The sequence below is a fragment of the Patagioenas fasciata genome, chromosome 5, assembly GCF_037038585.1.
Source record: "Patagioenas fasciata isolate bPatFas1 chromosome 5, bPatFas1.hap1, whole genome shotgun sequence".
Classification (NCBI taxonomy): Eukaryota; Metazoa; Chordata; class Aves; order Columbiformes; family Columbidae; genus Patagioenas; species Patagioenas fasciata.
In genome coordinates this window covers 28,332,725-28,360,285 of record NC_092524.1, presented here as the reverse complement: position 1 = coordinate 28,360,285, position 27,561 = coordinate 28,332,725, and the positions used below count along the sequence as shown (strand labels likewise).

The following is a 27,561-nucleotide window of genomic DNA, read 5'->3' as shown; positions in this document are numbered from 1 at the left end:
AAGGTACAACCCATGATGCTGCTGTTGATAGCAGTGGTGAAAATGGTGATTTTCCTTGCCTCTTGCTTCTCCATCCCTTTTTATTATCATGTAATAAAATAGAAGTTCATTGTTTACATGTTCATATTCACTTTTTAAGTGCAAATCAGTACAGTTTTTTGTTTTATAGCAGCTTCCCAGTTCAGCCTAGGGAGATCAAGTAAGCCAGGTGTGGGGGAAGAACTTTTCTTGAGATCAGTGGTCCTTCGTACTTTTGTGTTTGCAAAATGCTACCTAGGCTTGAGACTCAGTCCTGCTGCTGAGTCTCTGCACCCTCTCTGTCTGGAATTAATTATCCTAATTTTGCCTCTGCAGAAATCATGGGGAGCTTGAACTACAATCTTGGGCAGTGTTCCCTGCTAGCTGGACCCTTATGCAACAGCTGTATTTGTTCACAACATTCAGATCAACAGAAGGAGGAAGAAAAGATGTGTGTATTTCTGAAATACCCATTCCTCCACAATGTACAAGAGTATAGATGTGGAATATCAGATGAAGTATTTCATCATTTTGCACCTTTTTTTTAAACCATTGGGATCCTTGGAGTACTTCTGGTTCAACTTTTGAGTTTTAGTAGTTTTGGTTTTGTTAATAAATGGATATGGTTGTGCAATGTACTAGTTTATTGGAGCTTGGAATTAATTAAAAAAGCTGTATCTCAAGCTTTTTATAACCACATTCTCTTGTAATCTTATGAAGCCAGTAGCAAATCAGTAAGTAGCTCAGTACACACAGGGTGAAAGTGCACAGCACGGGATCTCCTTTCTTGTAAGGCAGCATTTCCTTATCCTCGCTGCCCTTGCTTGCCTTGAGCCAGGCTTTGCTGTGAGGCTGAGGTTAGAGAGCAGTAATCCGACGCTTTGCGTGGCAGAAATGTTAGAATCGCAGAAGCCAGGGTCTCCTCACCCGCCCCGGCCCGGCCGCCGCCTCCTCCGCAGAGCTGTGTGCGCAGCTTTCTTCCCCTCCCGCCCTCAGCCGGCCGGCTGCCCCTCGCCGTGCCCGCTAACACCTGAGGCGGGGGGCGGGCACCGTGACGGCGGCAGAGGCCGGGCAGGCCTGGGCTCCGCGCCCTCCCGCGTCTGCGTGCACTGCAGCGCCCCCCTGCAGGAGGCCGGTGGGGTGATCCCCCCGCCGTCCGTGCGAGTGGTTCGCTCCGCTCCTCCCTCCCTGCGGGCGGCCGTGGCGCGTCCCGCTCCTGGCGCTCGATGCGGAACTGGCTGTGCGGCGCAGAGCGGCGCGGGGGGGCGGTGGCGGCGCGGGGCAGGTGAGCGGGGCGCGCGGCCGTGCGGGTGGGCGTGCGGGGGGCGCGGTGCGTGCGCCCGCGTGTCCGGAGCGCGGAGGCGGCCTTAGCGCCGCTACGCGGGGGTCGGGCAGGAGAACGCGGAGCCCGGCCGGCCGGCGCTGCCGGAGGTGATCCGCACCCGGACAGCTGGCGGCGGGGCCCCCCCGCCCGCCTTTGGCTCTGCCGCAGCCACCCGGCCGGGCGTGAGGTGGTGCTCGGTACGGCGAGCCCTTCCGCAAGGTCACTGCGGGAGCCGCAGAGGCGGCGGCTCGCCGCTCCGGGGAGCGGGGTCGTCCGAGCGCTGCTTTATCCTCCCGGGGCTCTGGCTCCGGGGTGCGCGGGGCCGCTCGTCCCCGTGGCCGGTTGTGCGGCGCGGCCGCTCCGGGCTGTCGCCGCGGGGCTCTGCCGGCAGCCGGCCCGTGGCGGAGCGGTCCCCGGGCGGGAGCGGGCAGCAGCCCCTGGGGGGGTCGCTTGCGGGTTCCCAGCGGAGCGGGGGCGTGGGGCGCGCCGGGGCTGGCTTGGGTGGGGCGGCCCGGGCGGGGAGGGGGCTCGGCCGGCGGCGGGTGCTGGGGCGCGGGGCGGCCGGCGGGCAGGGCCGGGCCCGGCAGCGCAGCGGCTTCGCCCGGCTCCCTGCCCGGAGAGCGGACCGGACGGCGAGGACGGTTAACAGGGACCCGCAGGACGGACCGATCCCCTTTGGCGAGGAAAGATGTGCAGCTTGTGAAGGGATTTTGCTGCTCTAATGTGACTGGAAAGGTGCTTTTTACTCCTGGCTTTGTGAACAGCAGATCCTGTTACTCCCCAAGACAATAGAATAGGAAATCCACTTTATGCTAGGCAATTTCTTAAGAAGTGACTTATAAATCAAGAGCACTTTTTTGTTAGAAATGGGTGTCACCACCTTGCCGTATTGCTCACTTTTATTTTCATGTGGAGGGGGGGAAGAAAGCTTGGTCTGCCTTACTGTTTGTGTGGAGTCACTATAAAGCATTGCTTAGAGAAATGATAAGCCCTGGAGTAAACTGATTTGTCTGGCTTTCTTCTCTCCCTTTTTTCCCCAGCTCACCTATATACCACATGGTTTTCAGACATACACAAAATAACATGCATTATAAATTTGCAGCCCCATGGCGATGGCGTGGAACTGTGCGTCTGGCAATATGTTGTGCTTTCCCTGGGCAAGCCAGCCATTTTCTCTACATTCAGTGCAACCCTGGGTCAGCATTTCTGTTGGTGTGCCGGCAAGTGTCCTTGCCGTGCTCTTTGCAGCATCACTTATCTGCAAAAAGGATGTTACTGGCAGGCAGAAGGAAGGGGAGGGAAGATGTATTGTGGCATCCTGAGGGTCACATAACCAAACCAAAGTCATCTAAATATAGGTTATTTGGGAAGTGTCTTCATTTTTTGGACTTCATGCTGCTTGAACATTGGCAGCTGTTTTGGATGGGCACAGGAGGTACTTGCTGTTTTCAGCACTAATGAAAATCTGCAATCCTGACACATCATGGAGAGCACCTCAGACATCTAACACAGCCAAAAGGCAGTTTTTGCGGGATCTAATCTGGCCATCCCCTCGTAGTGTGTTATGTAATACAGAACTGATCAGTCATTCCTGCTGTAAAGTAGTTCTTTTGCTTTACTGTTGTATTGTTAGAAAGTGCATAGCGCTTGGACCCCATTTAATATACCCTGGAATTAATTATACACTCATTAAGCATCTTACTGTGTGTTTAATAAAATAGGAAATCATCAGCAAGTCTCTAGAACACTTTTGTTTGGAAGATAGTAATAGCTTCTCTGCAATAAAGATCTTGCACATGCCTATCCAGTGGTGCTGCAATTGTATTGCAAGTCTGGAGTTTGGAGGTTTTTTTCCAAATTGACAAATTACTCCTACTTCATTAGTTTCCACATTATTACTACTTTTAGAATAGTTCTAGTTTTGTTGGATGGGCTAAAGGGAAAATAATGTCCACACTGAAAGAATGTTCCATACAAAATGCATAATATGGCCAATATATATTTTTATGATGTTTGTGTTATGTGCCAAAGCCATGAATGGTGGTGAACCACAGGCTGTGTAGCAAGTGACAAAAAATAGGTCTTCTATTTCGGAGTTTTCATGGAAAAACATAAATATGCTAGAGGCCAAATATCTTCTTCAACCTTGGTGTAACTCTGTAATTTTTTGAAAGCAAACAAGGCATCCAACTTCAGTCTGTTTCGGAAGGATTTTGCAGATGGAGAAATAAAAGTTTAAAGGATTTTTAGCAGTAAGCTGTGCCCACCTAGCCAAAGTAGCTTTTTAGGCTTTAGAGTATCAGGATCAGTAGAAATGGTAGAGGCATCAATGCTTCTCAGCTTTTACTAAACCACTGGTCATGTCATCTTCCTAAATTAAATTAATGTTGGCTTTGTTGTGTTTGTTTTTTTTTTTTTTCTCTTGGGTTGAGGGTCACAGAGCCTCATCATTGATAGCTTTTTCCCCTCTCACCTCAAACCGTACCAGATATTCAAGTTATGTATAAACAGAATATACTAGACATATCTCTGGAAAGGTGTTCAACCTGGTCCATTTAACACCTTTTGCAATGAGTCAGTTGAAAAATCAAATATTTCTGAAAATTTCTGGTATTGAATTAGCAAGTCACAAGTACCGCTGAATTCCAAGAGAATAAATCTCTTCACAGTTTTTGATTCACAACACTTGAACGAATAGATTTTCTCTGATGCTTCTTCCCCATATGCTTGTTAGAGAAATTATTTTTTGGGGAAAAATACTCTTAGAGATCTAGTGCATGAGAGTGGATAACAAATGATATAAAATTTAGTGACTTGCCTGTCACATCACACTCTATTTTTTTAACTAGCTGGGTAGTGCCGTCATGTTTACAATGTGGAAATTGATTCTTTTTTTTTTGTTAAAACCAAGTGCAGGGTTGGATGTTTCACTTTCCATTAGGAAGGAATTGGAGACAAGCAATGCATATGTTAGAACCCAGATTAATTCCTGCAAATGTCCTTTGGCTCTGTTGTGCCTGCATTAAAGAAAAACTGCATTAAATTTCCGGGCAGCCCCTCAGCAGAAAGGCTTTGACGTAGTTATTCAATGCACTAGTAGAAAATACAGAACACAACTACTAATAGGGGATTTGCAGCAATGAGGAAAGGATTTAGAAACAACAACAAGAGCTTGGTATGCAAGATTAATAGCACTTTGCCAGTTTAAACGATCTCCATCTATCTCACGGTATGAATTTTCATGAAGGAAAAAGCATCTTTGGTGACCTAATGAGACACAAAGTGAAATAAGAATGAGCAGCACAAGGCATCAATTAGAAGGGAATGTTTTTAGTGGGATAATCTGTTAATCTGTGGAATAATTGTGATGTTTCTTTTGATGATGGAAGGATTTGCTGCATTTTCTTCTCCACCTCAAGAGCTATGAAGAACTGTTACAATGACATCCTGGTCACTCTCTGTATCTAAGCCCATATAATTCAGCTGGTCTTCGCTCTGTTGTCTGAGCTAGAATATAATTTTAGAGCGATTAGGTTATCTGTCACTGGAGGCCTTTAAACCTGTCACGACCACATGAAAATTACTGTTGATGATTGAGAAACATGCTCCCGATTGTCTTCTGGGAACTAGAATAGCCAACTGAAACCCCAAACCCAGCAAAACTCTGAAGAAATAACCCACATACTGCCAGGAGAACTCCCAAATGGGGAGGCTGTGTCTTTTGAGGCCCAGAAACCACTGAATTGTGAGAGGCTGTGTTTGCTTTTAATCACCGCTACTAGCAGGACCCTTGCAGTGATGAAAGAGGTGCTGCTTGCATATGCCTGAATTACCTCTGCTGAGGCGGCTCTCATGCTGCATTCCTAGGCATTGCTTGCTTTTCTTTGTAACTAGTTTATAAACAGTTGCTCCGAGTGATATTTGTGATAATCAGACAATTAACCTTGGGTTTTTTACCCAGGGGACGAAGATACTCAGATTGACAGCAATGTATCTGATAACCTCCAGGAACTATGTGTTATCTTACAAGCAGAGCAGCATTTTTTTTCCTTAATATGTTCCTTTTCCTTCTCTTGTCTGTGAGTTCAGCACCTGGTTTGTGTCCTGCTTCCCTCTATGTTCTAACTGAATTTCCCACTGTGAGTATCAAATGTGTGTATTGTACCTGCTCTGGAAAGACCCTTGTGGTGGGAGATGGGAAGTTCTGCCTCTGCGTCAGACAGCAGGAGGAGAGGAGAGCTTTTTGTGAGAAAGACGATTAAGAATTGAAATGGGTATTCACCAAAATTGCTTCACCCCAGAGCAGTGAGCCGCTCTGCTGCCGTGTCTGTGTCTGTTTCCGTTTGATAGCGGCTGAACTGTGCTCTGCTGGAGCTGCGAGTTGGACGTGCTTGCCTCTTGCCCCTAGAGCACCTCATTTCTTCCGTCTTTCTCTCATTAGACTTCAGACAAATCCAACAGGTGTTGTGTTTTCCCTCCCTCCTTTGCCATGGTGGCTGCTGTTGTCTAGAAGGTCCTCTCAGGACCCCTTGTTCTGTCACTCACTGGCCCTAACAGTCGCTTGAGGTGGTTCCTGTCCCTTCTTCACTCCAATATTTATGTGTGGGTGAGTCTGCCAAACATGTGCTTCCCACGTCCCAGAGCTCTAGCAGGGAAAAAAATGCTTTGCTTTCCTTTCAGTTTTGACCAGCTGGTACTATGATTTATCACCAAAATTAATAGTAGGATCGTTTTGAGAGTAGTAATTTCCACAGTTTTGATGATGAGAAGGGGAAGATGCACAGAGAGAAGGAATAACAAGGCAGATGGCACACATGGGGAGACAGGCTGAGTGTTTCTAAGGTGAGGCAAAACAGATATGAGGCTCTGAGTACCAGTTCTATGGTGCTAACAACAGCCACATAACTGGATTATTTCAAATACTCCTCTTTATTTTCCAGCTCTCGTGATCCTGAGCAATGTTTCAGTTGTTTCCACACTGGTTGTGAGTATCTCCCTTTTTTGCCTTATAAATGGCTGGAATTTATTGTGGGGACCCCAGTGAGCCTGTCATTTCTCTTCAGGAAGGAGAGTTGTGTGTGCTTGTATTTGGGGGAGGTTGTGCCATGAGCGATGTCACACGTCAAAGGAGTAGGTGAACAGCTTGAAACTGATGTGAGAGGAGAAACCACTAGTCGTTGGTGCACTCCTGGCTGTTTGCCTGCAGTGTGACTTTTCTACCTGCTGTCTTTTTGTACCAGGCTCTTCTCTGAGCTCCTGGCTCAGAGCTGCTCACTATGGCGGGGGAGAGCCCTGAATAATTTAGCAGCTGAGCTGCATCCAGCAGTTATCTCAATTTAAGTGTCACATGCTTTGTTGTTTTGTGTTAATTTTTTATGGCTGTATGTTTGCAGTGTTTGGCTTTTGGAAGAAAAACCTGCTGGTGCCCAAGTTATGGAAACTGTGACCTGCTTCTCAAACGGGAACTGGGCAGAGGGCTGGGAACATAAACATCTTGTTGGTGCTGGGGTCTCGGCTGCGCTCAAAAGCAGCAGGAAGGTTTTTCAGCTCAGAACTTAAGCTGAAAGTGGTTCTGGTTTGGAAAATAATGTACTGCCATAGTGTTTGTAGAAAGTGAGACTAATTCAGTTTAGGGTGCTGTGTAGGTTTTGAGGTTTTGGGTTGCCGTCCTGCACCCCACACCCTTGCAAAATTTATGAGCAGCTGCTACTGGAGTTTTGAGGTGTGATGAAAAGCTGATGAAGTAGAAACAGATGAGAAGGCTCTTGTATTTTGTGATGGTGATGTTGCACCAGGAGGGGAAAAAAAGGACAGACTTGGAAAGAGTGACAGGCAGGGAGCCCAAGCTACTGTGTTACTGTAGTCTCATGAAAATCCCTGGAGATTATTTTTAAATAAAATGTGAATTTAAATTCAAACAGTGTAGAGCATGAGAACTGACTGGAAGGACAGAGGGGTTTTATGCCGGAATTTATGTTCTGTGAGAAGATGATGAGTAGTGCTCCGCATGCCCTGCACTATGAGGAGCTGCCAGGAGGATGGTGAGAGAGGTGTTGCAGGCAGTAACGGAAGGGAGGAGAATAAGGTCTTTACCCTAAATTGAAGCGTGCAAGATTAACTGAGGCTGAGGCGAAAAATCTGTCATCATCTCCTTCCTGTTAGCAAGTAGCATACTGTAGAACTGGATGTTTCTCCTGCATTAATTTATTGTTGATGGTTTTCCCCGAGAGTGTAGTAGAATAAAATGAATGACAGTAATAACATATTGTTCTTTTTCTCATGCTTATCTCTCACAGCTTATTCAGGGCCTTGGTCTTGATTTTTTTTTATTTCTTTTTTTTTTTTTAAACGATTAGTAGATGAATGTCCCAGCTGTGTGGTTTTCAAATATCTCCTGGTGAGTCCAGCTGTGCTCCTGTGGGGCAGGTCCTGCTGGGACCACTCCTTTGTGTTTTCTGCTGCTCACAAGTTCCAGTGAGGATTGCACGTTTGTGTTAGCACACTTTGCACGTCCTTTTTGCGCAAGACTGGATGTCAACGAGTGTCTGTGGAAGTATCCTGTGGGTACCTGGGTAAGAGGATTTTGTCAGCTGCTGTTGGTACTCAGCTCTCCATGAGCAATGATGACTTCTGATATTTGTAGTATTCATGGATATGGAAAACCTCACCCACTGGGAGGCATTTAGTGTGTTGCAGATGCTACGCTGTCATCTAGCTCAGGGCCGCAGGTGCCAGGAGGTGCACATTTCGGCATAGCCCCAGGCAGCCCTTGTGCTGGGGTGAAGGTTGTTTGTAGCACGCCTGGGAGCTTTGGCGGGGGAGCAGAGCGGGAGGAGTGCTGCAGCTGCTCTATAAATAGCCCTGACAGGCTAAGATCTGGGGACTAAAGATTGGGTTGCTATGGAGATTGATCTGAATCAGATTACCTGTGGGGCTGTTTTCACAGTATGTGCATGTGTGGCGACTGAGTGGCCTCGCAGGTACAGCGGACTGCTTTAGCTGGGCATTTGGCTGAAGCAGGGGGGAATGAGGACGCACCGCTGAAGGGCCAGCATGTGACAAGGACAGGGAAATCTGTTCCTATAGCAACTGAGAACCCAAATCAGTCCAGCTTCACTCTGTGATGCTGCGGAAAGGCTTCTGTTCGTGTGGCATGGTACTTCCATTTGTGAACTCATTCTGGTCATGTTTGGTCTATTTGTCGGCATCCCTATCCATGATATCTCCATTTTGCTCTGGAAAATGGACATGGAGCTAAAGATGTTTGGCTGTGTTAGTACTGTTTTCAGAAGGCAAAGAGATAATATAATTTAATAGTGGGAAAGGAAGAAATCATTAAATTATTATCACTTTTCAGAAGGGCTTCCAGTGATGTCTTTTTGTATTGCCAAAAACTGTTTTAACAATTCATTCTCTAGTTTTCCTTAATCAGATGTAGTCTGTCCTTTCCCTTGAGCTTTATGGGTGGATGGATAGATAGATAGATAGATAGATAGATAGATAGATAGATAGATGGAAAGTGGAAGCAGTTGGGATGTGTCTGCTGTTTTATCTGTAAGGAACTCTTACTGACTCAAGTGATGTGTGTGCTCCAGGGAGTATGCTTTTAGAAACTGCCTGCGGTCCTGTTCTCTACTGGGTGACTTGTTATGCTTGGAACTATCCCTAGGCATTTAATAGAACCACACCTATATTACAGACAAACCATAGTAGATAAATACGCCGTTGTATGTTTTAGGCATGCTTGCAATGCTTTGAAAGTGCCTCTTTTTTTTTTTTTTTTTTGGTACCGAAGTGCTAGTATGTAGGAGTCGCAGCGTTGGCATGCACTGCTGCCTTGCCAAGGTGAATGGTAACACACAAAGCAGCTGCACCAGTATAGCAAGTCCATCCAGATCTGACTTCAGAAGTTTTTCCGTGTTCTGTTAAGCTCTGGAGAAGGGGGGTACGTTCTCAACTCATCTGCACCGTCATTTCTGTTTCTTGCGTTAGTAGAACAACTGTAGTTCCTGGATAATAGGGATAATGGGCTTCGTACAATGTTGCATATTTTAAAGTATAAAACTACTAGCAGTGTTTAATGTTAATACAGCTACTAAGCAGAGAAAGTGTAAAATGGCTTATATGAAATGGGGACTGCTCGTCTGCGTCTTTAAAATTTAGTATAAGCAAAAATAGTATGTGCTATACCAGAGATAATGGTTGGAATCACTTGAAACAGACTTGGAGGAAGAAGTAACCCCAATTTCAGTGGTAAAGATTCCATAAAGATTATTAAAATGTCTAAGTATAGGTCAAAGCTACAATTAGTAGTTTATATAGTGCTTCACACTGTGTTGATTCCAGTTGTACAGTGAGGTAAGTGGGGTTCCTGGCCACACAGGTGAGATTGGCTGGTCCTGAGGTACTTGCACCTATTTCTCATAGCTTAGCGGATAGCTGTCTCAGCATACTCAAGGTGTGTAAAGTGAGAGAAAGAAACATAAACTGACCAAAAACTGGGCATTGAAACTCCTGACCCTATTTGTGTTTGTTTCAGCTTTCAGTTTAGTCCCATTGGTATGGATCTTGAGTTCACAGCAAACAATGCAGTAAGGTCAGGCATAGTGGGTATAGATCTGAACTGAGTACAGGCTGTCTTGGCTGAGGATAAATAGAAATTCAGGATGTTCCAAGGACATTTTAGAACTGAAAATTTAGTTCCTTTTGGACATGGCTGGAAATCTGGTGTTTTGCAAGGCGAGATTTCAATGAACCGGAATTCATGTGGCTTCTGTTCTGTAATTCTTTCTATCTCCTTCACAGCTTCTTCTCGTTCTCTTAGAAATTAATGTCCCAGTGCATGCTATTCATTCAATCCATTAGTAAATTGAATTGTATGACCCTGATTTATGTTATAAAGGTATCCATGCACTGGTGAATTGTGAAGGATGATCCTTGTACCAGATAAAAGTTGGAGATAAGGAAAAGAGAAGCCTTATTCCTGTACCATCCTAAACTATGGAAGAGTTGCAAGGAAAGCAGGACTTAACATCTGCTTGTTGGAAAATAACCTTCTGCTGTCTTCATGTCATTTTTTCAAGCAGTGATTGAAATACCTGCTGACTGTTGTACAGTTGAATGTAAGGCTGGACTTACAAAACTGGAAGCTTCTGTGTGAGGAAAGTGGCTGTGAGCTAATTTGGGTTAATGGTTTGTGTTCCAGTTATTCTTCAACTAAATGACTTTATGCCTCTAGCTTGGTGTCTAGAAATAAAATATACCTTTAAGAAGACTGGGGACTCCAAGGGGTAGATGTGGCAAGGGTGCTGCGCAATTCATGTCTCTGGGGCCTAATGCTGGGTATCAGTCTGACACAGATGGCTCTGAACTGATAAGAAGTCGCTGCAGTTCCTTCATGCTACCATATCCGTTCTGTGGTGTGGTGCTTTTCATGAGTGTGTGTCTGTTTATGTAGACTTTTATTTCTGGGAGGACTTTAAATTGCAGAATATCATCCAGATTGTCCTCTAAGAAGTTGTGATACAACCTGAAGTGTGGGTGCTTGGAGAATTTTGAAGTGTAGAGTAGTACCAGTAATAGAAGTGTTGTTTTGAACACTTTTTTGGCTTGAGTTACTGGTAGGCCGTGGGTTAGTGCTGGCTCTGGCCTTTGTATTTGTGTCTGGGCTACTGTGCCAATTTCTGCTGGTTCGTGAGTATTGCTGGCAGCTGCTACAGTACGTGGGTAGTGCTAGTTCTCACCAACCTGTTCACCATCCATATGAGTGCTTATTTAAATTATGGCATTCTTTCATATGTGATATGTTTGTGCAGTATGTTTCAGTGGTGGCCTTCACTACTTTGTTTTTCTCCTTTTTTTGTGTTGAAGTTATGTAAAGTTTCTTCTCAAGCATTGCTTGAGAATTCAGCCTTCAAAGGGATGGTTCTGAGGTGTTTGCAAAGAGAAAGCGTAATGCAGAAGACCTTTTCTGAAGAAGCCACCTGAAGTTAAAGCAGCTTGAGAGAGAGGAGAGACCATCATTGTCAAACCTGTGCCATCTCAAAGTCAAGATAGTCTCTCAGTTCATGTCCAAATGCCAGCATGGAAGAGAAGTGGAAGTATCTTGGTTTGATCTCTTTCTGTTCTAATGTACTGTAAAATCTAGGAGCTAGGTGAAGAATGATAGCAAATCTCTAAGAAAGAACCTGCTTTACCTCTTTATTGCCTGTAGAGCAGCCTGTAGTTCTGTGATCATGTTGTGTTCAATCAGATTTTCCAGATTCCTTAGCTGCTTACTTCTACCTTTTCTTTGGGCCTGCACAAGCATTTGTGTGGCCATTTGATGAACAAAGTCATAGAAATAACCTAGTAAAAACAAAAGTGGCAAGGGAGGAGAGAAGAGGGTGTTAGTTTTAGTCCATATCTATTCCACGATCTGGTTCACCACGTAACTGCACAAGCACTTCAGCCGGTACAGGGGAGGGAATTACTCTGGCCTGAAATCAAGCTTTTGGCAGACAGGGAGAAGTGGGACTGCAGTGCCTGTTTGTGTTGGTTTATACACATCATCAGCTGTGGTGTCTGATTCCAACCAAGAGTAGGAAGGTCAGTTTCAGCAAATATTGATCTAATGCTCCTTAATTGCCATTGTCAGCCTTTATTACATCTCCAAAGAAGCAAGAGATTGAATAGGGAAAGACAAAAAACCTAATCTTGATTCTAATTCTTCTACTTCCTCCTCCAATCCAATGAAACTTCATCTTCCAAAATAAAGCCTTTGTTGTCTCATGTCTCGCTGTAACTATGGCCCTGTTAAGAGTAAGCAGCTAAGGAAAGGAGGCTCTAGAAGCCCTTGCAGAATATCTGCATCAGTCTAGTATCCCTGTGTTGCAGTAGAAATCAGAAATCTCAGGAAGTGCTCAGGTATTTTTTTTTAAAACTGACAATCTTTTATGTATGGTGTTACAGCTTCAGCCATTCCAGGGTCATTGGAAGCCTTGCATATGTTGCTTGTACTGGTCTGCTGGGATACTCTCTTGAAAATTTAAGGTTTTGATGGAGGTCTTTATGTTGCATACATTGCTACCTCCTTTGCAGAACTGTGGGAAAAGTGTGTAATGGATTGCAGTTGTAAGAAATGTTCTCCAGGCTAGAGAATAGGAGAAAAACCACAGGGTATGGGCAAGTTACTGAAAGGTAAGCCAAGGTTGTGGACTTGTAGCCTCTCAGGTAGTCTGTAGTCATTGCATATGTTTTTATGCCATTGTAAATGCAATTTACTTTCTCCACCTTCACTGAAGGGTAGAATAGTCTCGTAGAGGAAGAACATATATTTGGTTACCACTGACTAGTGGAACTTCTTCAAAGTAATAATTCTAGGTTACCTTGTGGTAACTTAGCCTGTCGTGCTGTACACATAAGTGAACAGTGAGTTCCTTAAAGAGTTCTGGGTAAAGCTATTTGGAAAAGCAATCAAACCAAACAAAACAGAAAAACCCACCAAAAAAAAAAAAAACACAACACAAAAAACCTGAACCAAACGAACAAACAAAAAAACCCCCACAAAACAAACAAAATAGGTCTTCAAACTGAAGGCAAAAATATAAATTTGATCATCCCAACTTTGTTTTGTTCCTCTCAAGTTTATATATACCAAGATATTTGCAGAATATGTTGGATCAAGAACTCTTGCAGGACAGATTCTACAATGTTTTCAATAATATCATTAAAATGAAGAAACAGGAACTTTGCTGTTGTTCACAGAAGATAATTTATAAAAGTATTGCTGCTCAGAGAAGGTAATTCATAGTGCCGTCACTTAGGAACCTACAGCTACTGTAGCTGAGGATCTTCTAAAACCGTGCCACAAAGTTTTTAAAAATAGGGGATTTTGAGTGTGCGAGGGTTAGGGTCTCATTCATTTAATTATTCCATAATTAATACTGACTAGTGTGATTTTCCTTTTCTGACAAATCGTATGCGTAATTGTTTTGTGTGTGTTTGTATCCTTTCTGGTATTTGAAGGGCTTATGAATAAAATTCCCCAACTCTGTACCTGGAATGTGAAGGGCTGGGAAAAAAGCAATTAGGTTGCTAGACTTCAAACATGGTTGCGAGTTGCTGACAGTTACAGTGCCTTTAAATAGCTTTTGTTTGTGAAGTAATGAGAGAAACATCGAGAAAATTACCTAGTTTTGTTGAGATTTTCAAATTGTCAGTAAATCTTGTACTTTTATACAAATAAAATTTAAACTTTGCGCTCCAGAACAGAAGGAGTTTAGTATAGTAATAATGATTCTCTGAATTATGTCATGGCCTTAGGATGTAAACATGAACTGAAATAGAAACCTTACTATGAATGTGCCCCAAAAGGCAATCAGTTCATTTTTTTTAATATAAAATAACTTTATTAATGCTTTCATTGGGATGCCCAGTAAACTTGTAGTACAGTTTGAGTGTCTCTGATTCTAGAGTTTCCGAGAACTTTCTGTTTCAGAAAAATTCTGTTTTCAGATTGTTTCAAAATATAGACAGGGAACATTGTAATACAGGACTGGATTACTTTTAAAGATTTTTTGTTTTCCTCTCTTTCATTAATTCAATGAAATATGAATGGTAGGATTGGAAGGACTAATTTTACAGTGCTTACTGAATTCTGGATGTCTATTAAGCATAGTTACTGACAAATAGTAATTCTGCAGTAAAATAACAGTTGTGCCAAGAGGATTTTTCTGTTGTAAACTGGGCAGAGAAAGTAGCTGTACAAGGCATGGGTGTTGAGCAAATGGTGAAGATAAGCCAGGTAAATCATACTGTGTCTTTCACTTACTTTAATCAATTCCGTTTACAAGAAGTACTTTTGTGATTGCAAACTGCAGTTCTGTAGAACTGCAGTTCTGTATCTTCACAGAAAAAGTGTTAGAGATCGCAGTCATTGGGGATTGGGGGGATTGTTCTTGCCGTAGGTCACATCCAGGTTTGGGCAGGTGAGGTGCATTATATCAAATTGGAATTTTTTTGATGTTACCTCTTCTGTAGTTACTCTGTTTATCAGACAGCTAATGTTCAGGTTGCATTTTTTTCTTCAGTTGTGTTTAACTGTACAGAATTGCCAATTAAAGCTCCTTTCCAAGCACTGTAGGAATCCCAGGGATTTGTCTAAACAAGACTTTTGCCTCTGACCATTTCATGAATAGCTCTTTGCCAGTGATACGCTGCTCTATCTGTGGTCTTCCTTGAGATCCTCTTGTACTTTTTTGTGTGTTTTTCAGCTCTCTGCTTTTGTGGGCATGTGGTTGTGGTTTTGTACTTATGAAGAGAAAGATCTGTGGATGACCATGGCTGCACAGAACACTGAGACTTTTTGGGAATGTGATTAAGGTTATAAAGTTGTTTATGTGTAATTGGTATACCTGATTGTGCTTTTGACACTCTTGTTTTTCTTGATGGTAGGTTGGACTTGCCGGACAGTTCCAAGCAGTTTCTGTTCCCCAAGGCAGTCAACCCCGGCTGGCTGGATAATTGACTGCTGGATCGATGAACAGAAGTTCACTGAGATGACATAGGAAGGGGCCTCAAGGACAATGGTGCAGAAAAAGAAAATCTGCCCTCGGTTACTTGACTATCTTGTGATCATTGGCGCCAGGTAATGTAAAAGAGCCTCAACTCTGCTTTTGCTCGGGGAGTAGAGTGGGAATAAATTGCCCAACATCCACTGAGGAAGCCTTGTGTGCTGCCAGGAGCACGTGCAGAATGCTGTCATCATGGGAGCATCTGCTTGGGCCAGAGCACATTCTGAAAGATACTAGTGCAGCCAAAGGTTTTTAACTTATGGTCTTTACACTTCATTTCAAGGGTCTGCAAAGGGTGACTAAGAGTAGCCTGTTTATAGGTGACTCCCTGGTAGCCTGTGTATCTGAACTTCTCTTTTTCTACTGGCACCCGGATAGAGGGACTCACAAACTAAAAATACTGAAAGCCGCATGCAAGTAAAGTACTAGGTTGAGGTTACTTTTCTAGCTTTTGAAGTATAGTCTGTAAACTCAGTTTTCGAAAAATAATCTAGAACTTGCCTTCCTTGGCTGTTTCTCCCTCTAATACTCATCTATCCTTATAGGAATGACATGAATGCTTTTTTTTTTGAAGTCTTATTAATGATCAATAGATAAAATGTTATGCATATTTACTTAAAGCATATATGAAATGTGGGTTGATATTTCTTCTGTTTGCCAAATACACATGTGCTCAGTAAATGTTATTTTTCTTTATTCTGTTCAAAGTTTATGCAGTAACTGTCTGCCAGTGTATTTAATGGGTGTATTGCAAAGTGTATTTTACATCCATTTCTAAATATCAGTGGTTTATGTGCATCAGCCTGTTGCTTTACCTCCCGTTTTCTTCTCAGAATACTTTGAGTGTGGTATTTAAGTAGGCTAAGTGGAAGAAATTACATAAACCTAAGTAATAACTATTTTATTGTTGTATTTTATGGACAGAATAATAGCTTAATTACTTCTTATTGTCTGTAGAAAAATAACCAAGTTTTCCATATGTTTGTCACTGACTAGGACAAGAAGAGGGAAGAAATGTTAACTGCCTCCTCCAGTGATACTTACAGTGTCTGACATTCTCACTTAATTTGCTAGCAGAACTTCTGGACTCCTATAGTTCACTTGCTATTTACTGGGCAGCGGGAGCTGCATTGCTGATGCTCAGAGGTCTGTAGTCTCATTAGGGACTTCAGCGAATGCCCGTGATAAGAGATGGAGCTGACTGGAGTAGCTTCTACTGCCAAGTCCTTAGAAACTCCATGTGGCCTTTACCGTTGCGTATATTATCCACTGAGCACAAATAGCAATGCCTTTTGGAAGTATTCCCTTTTATTAAATGCAAATTTTCTAAATGTCTGAAAAGACTCTGCCTTTCTATCTGTAGCTGATAGTATGGCAAGGGTTGAACCGATGATATATTCACTGGTACTTTGATGACATTCTTTTAAACCGTTTACTGCTGAATAGACTCTCTAAACAGTACCAGAATTATTTGACATTTCTTCTTCAGTAGATGATGCATTAATTGTGTCCACTAATACGAAAAAGCTCTTTAGGGTTTCTTTTTTATTTTTGTACGGTGTTTCAGTACTTAACCGTACAGGGTACTATAAATTTTGTTACTAATTCACGCTTTATTACGAAAGCATTTTTACTTTTTCTTTAATAACATATTAGTTTGGGAGAATTAGTCAGCAAGGCTATTTACACCAGTGATTTTCTTTCGTAAATGACAAGCATTCTATTAGTACTTGTTTGGGTTTTCTCACCTCTCACATAAGAGAAAAGCGAGTGTCATTTGTGTTTTGAAATGGGCAAAGGTTGGTGAGCTACGGTGTTAACTATGTCTGCATGTTAATACACTGCTTTTATAGTAACTTACACTTCAAATCCATCTTAATAATCAAACACACAAATATATATAACTATTGTTGCTATAACTTTTAAATGAAAATTTTACAGGATGAGGTCCATATCATTCCCATTTATCTGAATTACTTTCTAGGAAATTCCTTGTTTTCCCAGTTAGGAATTGATACGGGATTTTCTCATTTAATTTTTCATCTTGTTCATAAATGGCTGAAATGTGGGGGTTTTTCATCTGACTGTATATTTGAAAAGGGATGGTGTATTTCCTACCCAAGCGCTGCCCAGAGATCTGTGTGGTTAAATTCATTTTAGAAATCATAGTCAGGGAAACATGACAATAGGATGTTTTTCTAGGAAAAACATACTCCTGAAAGTCCTTTTCTCAGTCAGATTTGAACAGGCTCCTGTTGGGCCTTCATAATGATGGTATGGAATTTTTTATTTAGCCTTTCTGCAATTGTGGCCCTGTGCTAGTGATTGAGCATTGTGGCTAGTGACTGAGAAGCTGCACTTTCCCTGGATAGTAGGAGAGAGACCAACCAAAGATGATGCTGAGCCCACAGGCTCCTGACACATTACTGGGGAGATACCAAAGATTTTTGTTTTCATTAGTCAACTATGTATGTTTTTTTTGTTTGCTTTTTTTGTAGGCAGCCAAGTAGTGATAGTGTTGCTCAGACTCCTGAACTGCTGCGACGTTACCCTCTAGAAGACCATGTGGACTTCCCTCTGCCTCCTGATGTTGTGTTCTTCTGCCAGCCAGAAGGGTGCCTGAGTGTGCGGCAAAAACGTATGAGCTTCCGTGATGACACTTCCTTTGTCTTCACACTCACAGACAAGGATACGGGTGTCATTCGCTATGGAATCTGTGTCAACTTCTACCGCTCCTTCCAGAAGCGAGTACCCAAGGAGAAGGGAGAAGGCACAGGGGGGCATCGAGCTCGGGAAGGACAGAAAACCTCCAAATCTGGGGATGCATCTGCACCCCAAGAGGAAGTGGGCACTGAGAGTTCGGAGAGCGGTTCTTCGCTGCAGGCTCCCAGTACAGAGTCAACCCCAGATGTGAACCGGTCACCGCGCAGTAAACGTCTGGCCAAAGGCAGCCATCGCTCTCGGAACAGCACTCTGACTTCTCTGTGCATCCTTAGTCATTATCCCTTCTTTTCCACCTTTCGTGAATGTCTGTACACCCTCAAGAGACTTGTGGACTGCTGTAGTGAGAGATTGTTGGGCAAGAAGTTGGGGATTCCTCGTGGGGTGCAGAGGTATGTTGAAGGGGAAAGAGAGAACTTTTTTCTCCCATCGTTTGTGTCCAGGGCTGCAGTTGTCTGCATGGTGAATTGTGGCTGCAGGTGTGCTTGCAGAAGCAGATAAACACCAATGGTAGATCTTTTTTGCTGTTTAAACCCAGGATCACAGTAGGCAAAAAAAAAATTTGTGGCGATTTCTTTAAAACTTCTCTGTCTGATTCTGTAACCTGATTTTCGTGTTTTATACACCTAAGGAGGCACTATCCTAACACCGCTGGCTGAGCATGATCTTTTCTGAAGCTGAGCACAGATGCTGTTACCGTTCCTTTGGTGGATAAGCTCCATGGCAGTGTACGTCAGGACTGATTCTCTGGCAAATTACAAACAGCCAAGAAATAACAGAGTGTTTCCACTTGGGGCAAGAGGGAGATGATGAAAGTGTGCTTAACGAGCTTATGAAACAATCTGAACTTCAGCGTGGGAGAGAAAAGACTAGAGAAGCAGGAACGGCTGAAAGAGATCAAAGTACAATATTTGAAGGGGAGAGGGAGGAGAGGTAGAAAACAAAGGAGTTGTCTAGGAAGCATATGGGAATGGGGGTTGGTAACAGCAAATTAACAGGAACTTGGTGTATTTTTAATGTACTGTAGTAATCTTACGTATCTACTGTTGAAATGTTGGGTATGTAACAGAAGCTGTTGCACTGTAGGGTACAGAAAGAACAATGGTTTTATGTATGTATGTCGGTCATGGATGTATATCTGAGCTATTGTTCCTGACACCTACATTCCAGGATGATATTTTCCTTTCCAATATGCTAACTGAAAAGTGAAAATATAAAATGAATCTCTGGAGAAGGAGGGGATTCTCTCGATAAGAAGATGGACAGGTCTGTGAGGTAGCTCATAATATGAGTTAAGTAGCTTGGTACACTGCAAATTAAACTTGTCAAAAGCAAAAAATGACAGGACATCTCTAATTTTTGTCTTTATAAGCTCGTTACATTTTACATGAAAGTGGAAATCTCTCCTGTTCACAGAGCAGTGGCCTACTGGGCTACTGCCCTGGAATAGTTCTAGGAGAGTATCCTGGGCTTCTGACCTGAACCCACTGACTGTTGGGGAAAATGTGATTCTGCCAGAACAAAACTTCTCCCTTCCCACCCCATCCACTGGATGTATGTATTAAGGGAGCCTATTTTGCCACTTGGTTTAGTCTGATAATTACTGAGGCAGAAAAAAGCTAAATTTCACGGTTTTTGTCAACTCTGTGAGCTCATCTGTTTTTTGAAATGTTTGAATGGCATGTGGTATTCAAAGAATTTGCTCTTGTTGGACATAATTCTTAGAGAGAAGAACTGAGTGACAGGTGAGGACAGCAAGAGAAGGAAAGCTGAGCATACATCTCTGGGAGAAGTAAAGCAGCAGGTTTGAATTACCATGTGATTTGCAAGCTGTGACCTGGAAAAGTAGAGTAGTTTTGAAGTGGTGGCAGAATAAAGGTGAAACTGAATCCTTACAGCTTGTAAAAGGTTGAGCCTGCCTGTTAACAATCTAATGCCCTGTGCATTACAAGCGGCTGAAGGAAGAGTGGAGGATAAGAAGCACCATGGTTCCTGAGATGTATATCACTTACTCAGCATAATCTCAAATTGCCCCTCTTTTGACCCCTTAAATTTCCTTAATTTTTCTTCCTTTATAAAGCCTCCAGTGTCATCATCTTTTTTCTTTTCTTTTTTTTTCTTTTTCTCTTTTTTTTCTTTTTTTCTTTCTGTCTTTTTTTTTTCCTAAATTGTGAACTGCGAGGTAAAACCTCTAATCTGAACACATACTATTCTAAGGGATCTATTACAATAACTGAAGATATTTATCAGGCTGAAGTTTTTTGCAGAATGGCTGCAGCAGGTTTGCAGGCTTCACTGCTGAAGTGAAGAAGCCACTTTACTTTCCTTGTCAGACCCAGTTTCAAGTCCTGCAGCTCTGAAGGCCCTGGGCAATACTGTACATGCATTTTGGCCAGCCTGTCTGTGAGCTACACGTTTGCATATCGCTAGCTTGGGGCATGGAAAAATTGCTGCTTATTTTGTTAAGGTACTTAAATGCTTTCTAGACAGCTTTCAGGAATTCATATTCTCAGCTGAAATGCATCCGTTCTGGGTTATTCAGCTCATAAGAATGGTACAGTGCCATTTAAAATACGATGAAAAAGATTATTTTATCATGCCAAAACGTCTGGGAGATCTTGATGTGACATATTTCTATTATCTCGGGTTTAGTTCCTGTTCTTGCAAAGATTTGTAGGACTGCTGGAAGCAGAATCCTACAGTGAATCTGTCTGCCACAATTCTGGTTGAGATACGAGAGCATCCTATGTGCCTGCTGAATTTCAAGCACCAGGGTGATGAGAGATCTTCAGAGATCTGGACCGAACTAGAACCCTTTAGATGAATGAATGAACTCCCGGATGGAAGTGATGTACTTGTGTTGATTCCTACTAGACACATACTTGTGGTGATTCCTGCCACAGAAAGGTTTATACTTCCCCACAGCGATTGTTTCAGTAAGCTTAAATCCGTGCCTTCCATTCCTCTGTGTGACCAAATGCTTGTTAGCTGCATCCTTGAACTCTCAGTGGATCTGCCGTGTTCCTGCAAGAGCCTTGTGGAATGGCTGTGAACTGAAGCTCCTGGAGCATTAACCATGTTGTTCTCCCTGTGCAGGGATACGATGTGGCGGATTTTCACAGGCTCCCTCCTGGTGGAAGAAAAGTCTAGCGTGTTGCTACATGACCTGCGGGAGATCGAGGCCTGGATCTACCGGCTGCTCCGCTCACCAATGCCTGTCGCTGGTCAGAAGAGGGTGGATGTGGAAGTCTTGCCACACGAGTTGCAGCCGGCTTTGACCTTTGCTCTTCCTGATCCATCCCGCTTCACCTTGGTGGATTTTCCACTACATCTGCCTTTGGAGTTGTTGGGAGTGGATGCTTGCCTTCAGGTGCTGACCTGCATCCTTCTGGAGCACAAGGTATGAAGGGAAGAGTTGATCTTTGACAGGAAGCTCTGCCCTCTTCAGAACCAGGGTAGGCTGGATGCTTAGAACAGCTGTCTCCTGCGCTGCCTGGAGTCAGTTTGTCTGTGGGGGAGGGAATAGCTCCTTCTGAGGTTCCTGTTTGGAACAGTTTTGCTCTCACCCAAGTACCTGAAGCTTGTTTGCAGACAGATTAATGGAGGATTATCAGTTCACAGCCCTCAAATCAGAGGCCTACAGGCTGTTATCTTTGTGTACCCCTGAGGGGGAGTATTAGAAGTGGATGGTTGCTGCAGTGCTAATGTGATTTTCTTTGGTTGCAGGTTGTATTACAGTCCCGAGATTATAATGCGCTCTCAATGTCTGTGATGGCATTTGTGGCTATGATCTACCCGCTAGAGTACATGTTCCCAGTGATCCCTCTGCTTCCCACCTGCATGGCCTCTGCAGAACAGGTACAGATTTTTCCTTTATTGGTCTTTTGCAAAGGACGTTCCTGTGATGTCTGAAGCTTATATAGGTGTAGTCCTTGTTTCCTTCCCTGCTGTTTTCTCAGGGATTGTAGCAAAGTCTGCCTTGCAAAAAATGTTCTTTGAGCACCACTAACGATTTAAAGTGTAGGTAACAGCACTTATTTAGGATATCTTCAAAGCATGTTTAGTGAACAGCATGATTCAAAGCAGTAGTTCACAGTAGGTCACAAGCAATGGACTGAAAGGCCATAGATCCACAATTTAACCCTCTTCCCCCCAACAGAGTATTAAGGTTTGTTGAGAAGAGTCCAGAGTAATACTTAAGGATGCTTGAGGGCTCTTGATTCAGATTTTAGAAACTGTTTACTGCAATTTATTCTTCTCAGAAAAATAAAGTGTTATGTCAGCTGGGAACCTGGGTTTTACCAATAGTCAGCTCTCTCCAGAAGCTCATTATTTTGCCTGAAAAGGTAGAATTTAGGTCATCTTACTATTTCAGTGCTATCCTACAACTGATGCTACAGGTTTGTTCTTGTACTGCCCCTTGGAGGTGACCAGCTGTTCTAGATTTAAAGAATTAGCTTCCAGAGCCACTGGTCTCAAGCTGCTACATGCCTCACTGATTTTAAACCTTCTCACTTTGCTGATGCCCTTATCAGAAACAACCTGAATTTCCCCATAGGTTTTCCATGTAAGTTTGAAAAATTGTGTCCGTTTCTTCTGCTTCCTGGAGATGTTATTGTTTTGAAACCAAATTACCATTACAAGAGTAAAGGTAAAGCCTTTGCAAGGGTAAAGCCGTATTTACAATGTCACAGACTCAGTCTGGGCTGAGAGTGACTTGCTGCTTCTCTTGTTAGGCTCTTACTCTGAACATATTTTTTCTTGGTCCATGATAGATGTGGCAAGCTGTTAGATTAGCTCAGTTTTTTTCCAAAGAGTCATCAGCCATATAAATTACATCCCTGGGGGCAGGGAGGGGGGCACAGGAGGCAGAAATTTATTTTCTTCTAGATTAAAATTGAAGCGCTATGAACAGGAGCTTTTATTCTTCTTCTTCCTTTTTTTTTTTTTTTTTTTCCTCAATATTTCTGCTGTATGGAATTAATTAGATATTTATCAATGGCTTCTGTGTTGTCTCCTCTGCTACAAACATACTGCATTTAATAAACAAATGTTTGTGAAGAACATGGTGATATCAAATGCAGATCTTGTCCTTATTAAAGTCCCTCCTTCTCTCAGTTGCTTCTAGCTCCTACACCTTATATCATTGGTGTTCCAGCAAGTTTCTTCCTTTACAAACTGGATTTTAAAATGCCTGATGATGTATGGCTCATTGACCTGGATACCAATAGGGTAAGTGGTGCCCATAAGGACGTTGTGGCTTTGTTTGCAGGGAACTGTGCACTTCCATCAACATACCCACTGAGAATTTAAGAATGCCTGGCCTCAGTCTGCCTTTGCCACTCCTTGCCTTCAACTTTAGGATTCTGCTCCTTGTCATGTCTCAAGGTCCCCATTTCTTTTGCTCATAAGGCTTTCTTTTCCAGTGAATCCATCTTGCTGTATGATTGGAAGATAAATCCACAAACAGATGATAAAGTTGTCTTCTTGAGTAATTGTGACCTGTCTCTTATAGCCTAACCTAAGAAATGCTTAGTCTGATAAGAGCCTTCCAGCAGCATTGCTTGTCATGATTCAAATGGGACTGTGTATCCCGCTTCCCGCTGGGGCATGAACAAGGCTGTTTCAAGGGAAATATGTATAACATCTTCTACTTGACGGAAATTCCAAAGGATGAGTGTGGGTTCACTCATGCTTCTCTTTTTTGTGGTAGATGATAAAGTAACTCCTCTGTTGCTTGTGATATTGTAAACAATAACAACCATAAAGGAGTGAAAATCAAAGTATTGATGCAGATGTCTATGCCTGGGGGTTGTGGGTTTTGTTGTGGTGGTTTATTTGTTTGTTTTTAGTTAATTATTTTACTTTATGGCTTTTATGCTTTGGTCTCTGCAGTTGTGGAGATTTGGGAGTTTTTGTTTTAGAAATGATTACAGCTGGGGATTTTTTAGTCTGTTGCTGTGCTTTAATTCCAGGTGATTGTTCCCACAAATGCAGAATCTTTGCCAGCATTGCCAGAACCAGAAGCTTCAGAGCTGAAAAAGCATCTGAAACAGGTAAGAAGCACTTTGGGGAAAGGACTTGGATTCAGTAGAACTTAGCAGATGCCATCTTGCGCAGCTCTTCTGCTGTATTGGACAAGAATTCAAGTCAGCAAATGTAAAGTAAAATGTGTTGTAAGGAGGTGTGTATCCTGGCACATCAGATGGATTTGAAAATGTGTCAGTACTAGAATACTCCTGTGCAAGAAAGTGCCCCTTGGGCAATCATGGAGAGGTCTACTCTGAATGTGGAGGTGGGCTGATCAATAGGGTGGCTGATTAAACAACATTATAGGGGTGTCTTCTTTTGAGCTCCCTGAGCTGTATGACTTTCTAACATTGTTTCCTCCTGACTAAGCTAAATTCTGTTTCACGTCTCTCTGTAGTTTCCTCCAGAGGACTTCACTGTAATTTTTGTTACCTGTTTAATCTTTTGCTGTCTCTGCTGCTTCCACCTTTGTCATTTGTAGGGGAAGCACAGGACTAGGAATTTTCTGTCAGCCTGTTTAAGATGCCTCTTTCATACAGCTGGCCAGTTAGAACATCCCCCATGTTATAGTGTAACAGCATATTGAGCTTGAAAAGCAGTGTCAGTTGATACACAAGTGATAGGTATCCAGTTGCTGCTTTTCTGTCTTAATGGAGAGAGTTAATTGGAAAAGTGAGTGGGCACTGAGGTTATAACTGCAGTTAATTTCTTAGCCAGGTGAGGGATAAGTTGAAATGCATTTGGACACAACAGATGGTTTGGTTTTTACTGTTTTTGGGGGCTAAACTTGTTTCCAGTTGGTGCAGAAAGTTCCAGATTCCTCCTTTACATTTGCCATGTGGGCTTTAAACTCTGACTTGATCCATCAAGCTATGATCATCTTTGTTCCCCCTCCATTCACAGATCTGTGTGTGAGGTCTCAGTCTCTCCTCTCAGGTCCTGCTAAGCCATTAATCAGCTTGGGTCATCCTGGCTGATCGTGTCAAGCAGGTTTTATCTCTTTATTTCTGTTTTCCTTATGCATGCTGCATGCAGTATCTAAAGGTAAAGTGTGTTACTAATGTGATGAGTTCTGCTCTTTCTCTCTCCTTGTAGACCAGGAGAGCAAAGTGTGTAACCTCTATGATACCCCGGTACCTGCTGCCAGCACAGATGGAAGCGATGTGTTGCTTGGAGTTTTGTTAGATCCACCTTCCCCCCACTTCTGCCTCACCCCCTTGCAATTTCAGGCACTATTCAGCAAATTTCTCTCACTAGGGCAAAATTGGATATCAGAAGAACAAATTGCAGTTTGCTTGAAGATGTATTTAAAATTCTCAGAGCCTTCACCCAAATTCAGGTTACGTCCCTATGTTTTCCTGTAGGCATTATCATTAAGAACTGACCGTTGGCAAAGGAGAAGGAGTGCTATTGGTTGCTGTACAAAGTAGAGAAGACTAAATTGTGACTCACATCACTAAGGCTGTCACTTTTGTGTGCCTTTGGATGTTATTGTCAATGAATAAAATTCGATATGTCTGCTTTTAAGCTGCAGTAAAAAGTTCTTAGCTGCATCAATAAGGACAGCGGCCTTTCCACGTTCCAAAGTGGCCAAATGTGAATGTTTGGGGGTGGGGCAGTTACACCTCTTTCCCAAGATGTGCCTATTTTCTGGTCCCTTTTATTTCCTCTCATTTGTGATATTTGGTAGTAATAGATATTTTTTTTTCCTTCCATTTGTTTCTCTGTGATCGTGTGTTCGTCTTGGCTCTGATGGGCTGCTGGTGTTATCATATGATCTTCCATCTTGCCTCCAGTGTCTGGTTAGCATGACTGCAATCACTCAGAAACAGCTGCTCACTCCTGACAACAAGGTTCTTTATTTTATTGTTTTTCCCTCAATTTTCCATTTTACCCTTTTCCTTTGGAGTTTTGGTTTTTGTGTTGTTTTGTGTATTTATTTATTTATTTTTGAAATAAAAAGATGAATATGCAGTGGGCAAATGGGAGAAATTAGGAAGATTTAGGTTAGGTCTGGGTGTCCAGGACTGATCTACCACTTGTGCCGCTCCAGTGCGTAGCCTTGAAAATGTTATGAGGGTTGAAGGGGATTTTTGCTTTATGGAGAGGTGAAGACTCCATTCAGATTGGAAGTGGAGCTTTGCAGGGTTACAGGCAGATGCCTGAGTAAAGGTGTCTCCACATTGTCCTGGGATATCAAGCTCAGTGATTGAACATCAAAGTTTCAAGGCCTCTAGATCCCAAGATGTATCCAAATTACATATGGGAATAACTCTACAATAAGTTGTACACAGTGCCATACTACTCTTGGTCCAGTTTGAACTGTCTGTTTTCATGTCATGAATGATCTAGCAAAATGGACTTTTGTGCTGCTCCTTGGCTGGCTCCAGGACTGTTTCAGCATTGGGGAGATCATTTTGACAACCCACGTAAAGGAGGGCCTGGAGGTATTTGTTTATTCAGCATAGGAGATGGTTTAAGACAAACTAATGGAGCATGTGTAGTTGTTGCAATTGCCTAGAGGGCAGGGTAGCTCTAATCTCTCTTGTTCCTTGAATAACTTGTCTTGCTGAATGTGTGCATCATGTTGTGCTTTGTTAGGCACTGGCCAGCATGAGTCTGAATACTCAGCCCATTCTTAATCTAGAGAAGTTCCACGAGGGGCAGGAGGTGCCACTGCTGCTGGGAAGACCACAGAATGATTTGCAATCTACTCCCTCCACAGAATTCAACCCTTTGATCTATGGAAATGATGTGGACTCTGTGGATGTGGCTACAAGGTGAGGCTGAACTGGAAGGTGGTGTTGTGTCTTCATAAAGTTTGCACTTGGAGGCAGCACAGGTGCTTCTGTGTGTCCTGTGTTGGAAACAGCATCTTCCAGGTTCTGCTGCAGGTTCCACTTTACATCATGGGAAAAAAAAGCAGAGATGACAGTGTTTATTTCAGATGTATTAACTGCATGAACATGTATGCATCTTGAGGGAGTATTTTCTGGCTTGCGTTTTCCTGTAGGTCATCCGCTTTACCTGGACTTGTCAGTCTGCTATTGTAACCTCAACTTAAATCACAAGCCTTGAACTACAAAAAAGGCTGGAGACTTGGTTGTCATCTCAGCTAGCGGAGATGAGAATGATGTCTGTTATTGGGTTGGTCCTGGTGTTGAGATGGTGAATTAAAACAAAGTGATTTCTTGAGTTTTGATTTTATTTTTTTTAAAGACAACTGTTTTCTAAGAAGACTTAGGTTTTTGTACTGGGTTACCATTCTTCAAAGGTTTGAAACATTGCATATGGCATACCTTTTAAAGACTGTGTGTTTTCTGTTCTGTTGTGTTCTGTGTTTTTATCTGATATATTGTCCTCTGTTTCTATTTAGGGTTGCTATGGTGAGATTCTTCAACTCACCAAATGTTTTGCAAGGGTTCCAGATGCATACTCGCACTCTTCGTCTCTTCCCACGACCAGTGGTGGCCTTCCAGGCAAATTCTTTTCTTGCCTCTAGACCGAAGCAAACACCTTTCGCAGATAAGCTTTCCAGGACACAGGCAGTAGAATACTTTGGAGAATGGTCACTCAACCCTACTAACTATGCTTTCCAAAGAATTCATAACAGTAAGTTTTGGTCTTGCCTTTCCTGCAGTTGAGTGTAATGCAGGAACTTAAAAAGCAGATGGATTCTAGGGAAGGACTTAGTTCTACACCATGTTATTCTTGCTGGGGAGGGAAATCCAGTTCAAGGAACATTATTTTTATGTATGTCCTTATGTCTCTCTGTCAAGCCAACCCTGCTGTTAGCCACTCGCTCCTCCAATTAATTTCAACTCCTGTCTTGTTTGCTTATGGAGAAGAAGTCTTGTAGGCTTCTTGGAGTTGAGACTGTCCCTTCCCTTGTGCCAGACTTAGTAGGGTGTAGAC

The 27,561-nt window shown here is 42.9% G+C and overlaps 1 protein-coding gene across 24 annotated transcripts in view; it reads left to right on the top strand.

Annotated features, from left to right (window-relative positions):
- Positions 1-1,149: 1,149 nt before the first annotated feature.
- The window catches only part of MADD (MAP kinase activating death domain), a 74,961-nt gene continuing 48,549 nt past the window's right edge, over positions 1,150-27,561 (top strand). For 13 of the 24 annotated variants that reach the window (XM_065838686.2, XM_065838701.2, XM_065838697.2 and 10 more), the window contains exons 1-10: positions 1,151-1,303; positions 14,777-14,969; positions 17,394-18,008; positions 20,713-21,016; positions 21,343-21,474; positions 22,735-22,848; positions 23,592-23,672; positions 25,443-25,499; positions 26,248-26,426; positions 27,023-27,258. In XM_065838686.2, the coding sequence (XP_065694758.1) occupies positions 14,908-14,969; positions 17,394-18,008; positions 20,713-21,016; positions 21,343-21,474; positions 22,735-22,848; positions 23,592-23,672; positions 25,443-25,499; positions 26,248-26,426; positions 27,023-27,258 (1,780 nt within the window). In that variant the 5' untranslated portion in view covers positions 1,151-1,303; positions 14,777-14,907. Of the gene's footprint in view, positions 1,304-1,981; positions 2,078-6,282; positions 6,327-14,776; positions 14,970-17,393; positions 18,009-20,712; positions 21,017-21,342; positions 21,475-22,734; positions 22,849-23,591; positions 23,673-25,442; positions 25,500-26,247; positions 26,427-27,022; positions 27,259-27,561 lie in introns of those variants that run through there. The other 11 variants (XM_065838708.2, XM_065838707.2, XM_065838705.2 and 8 more) reach the window with 4 other exon arrangements.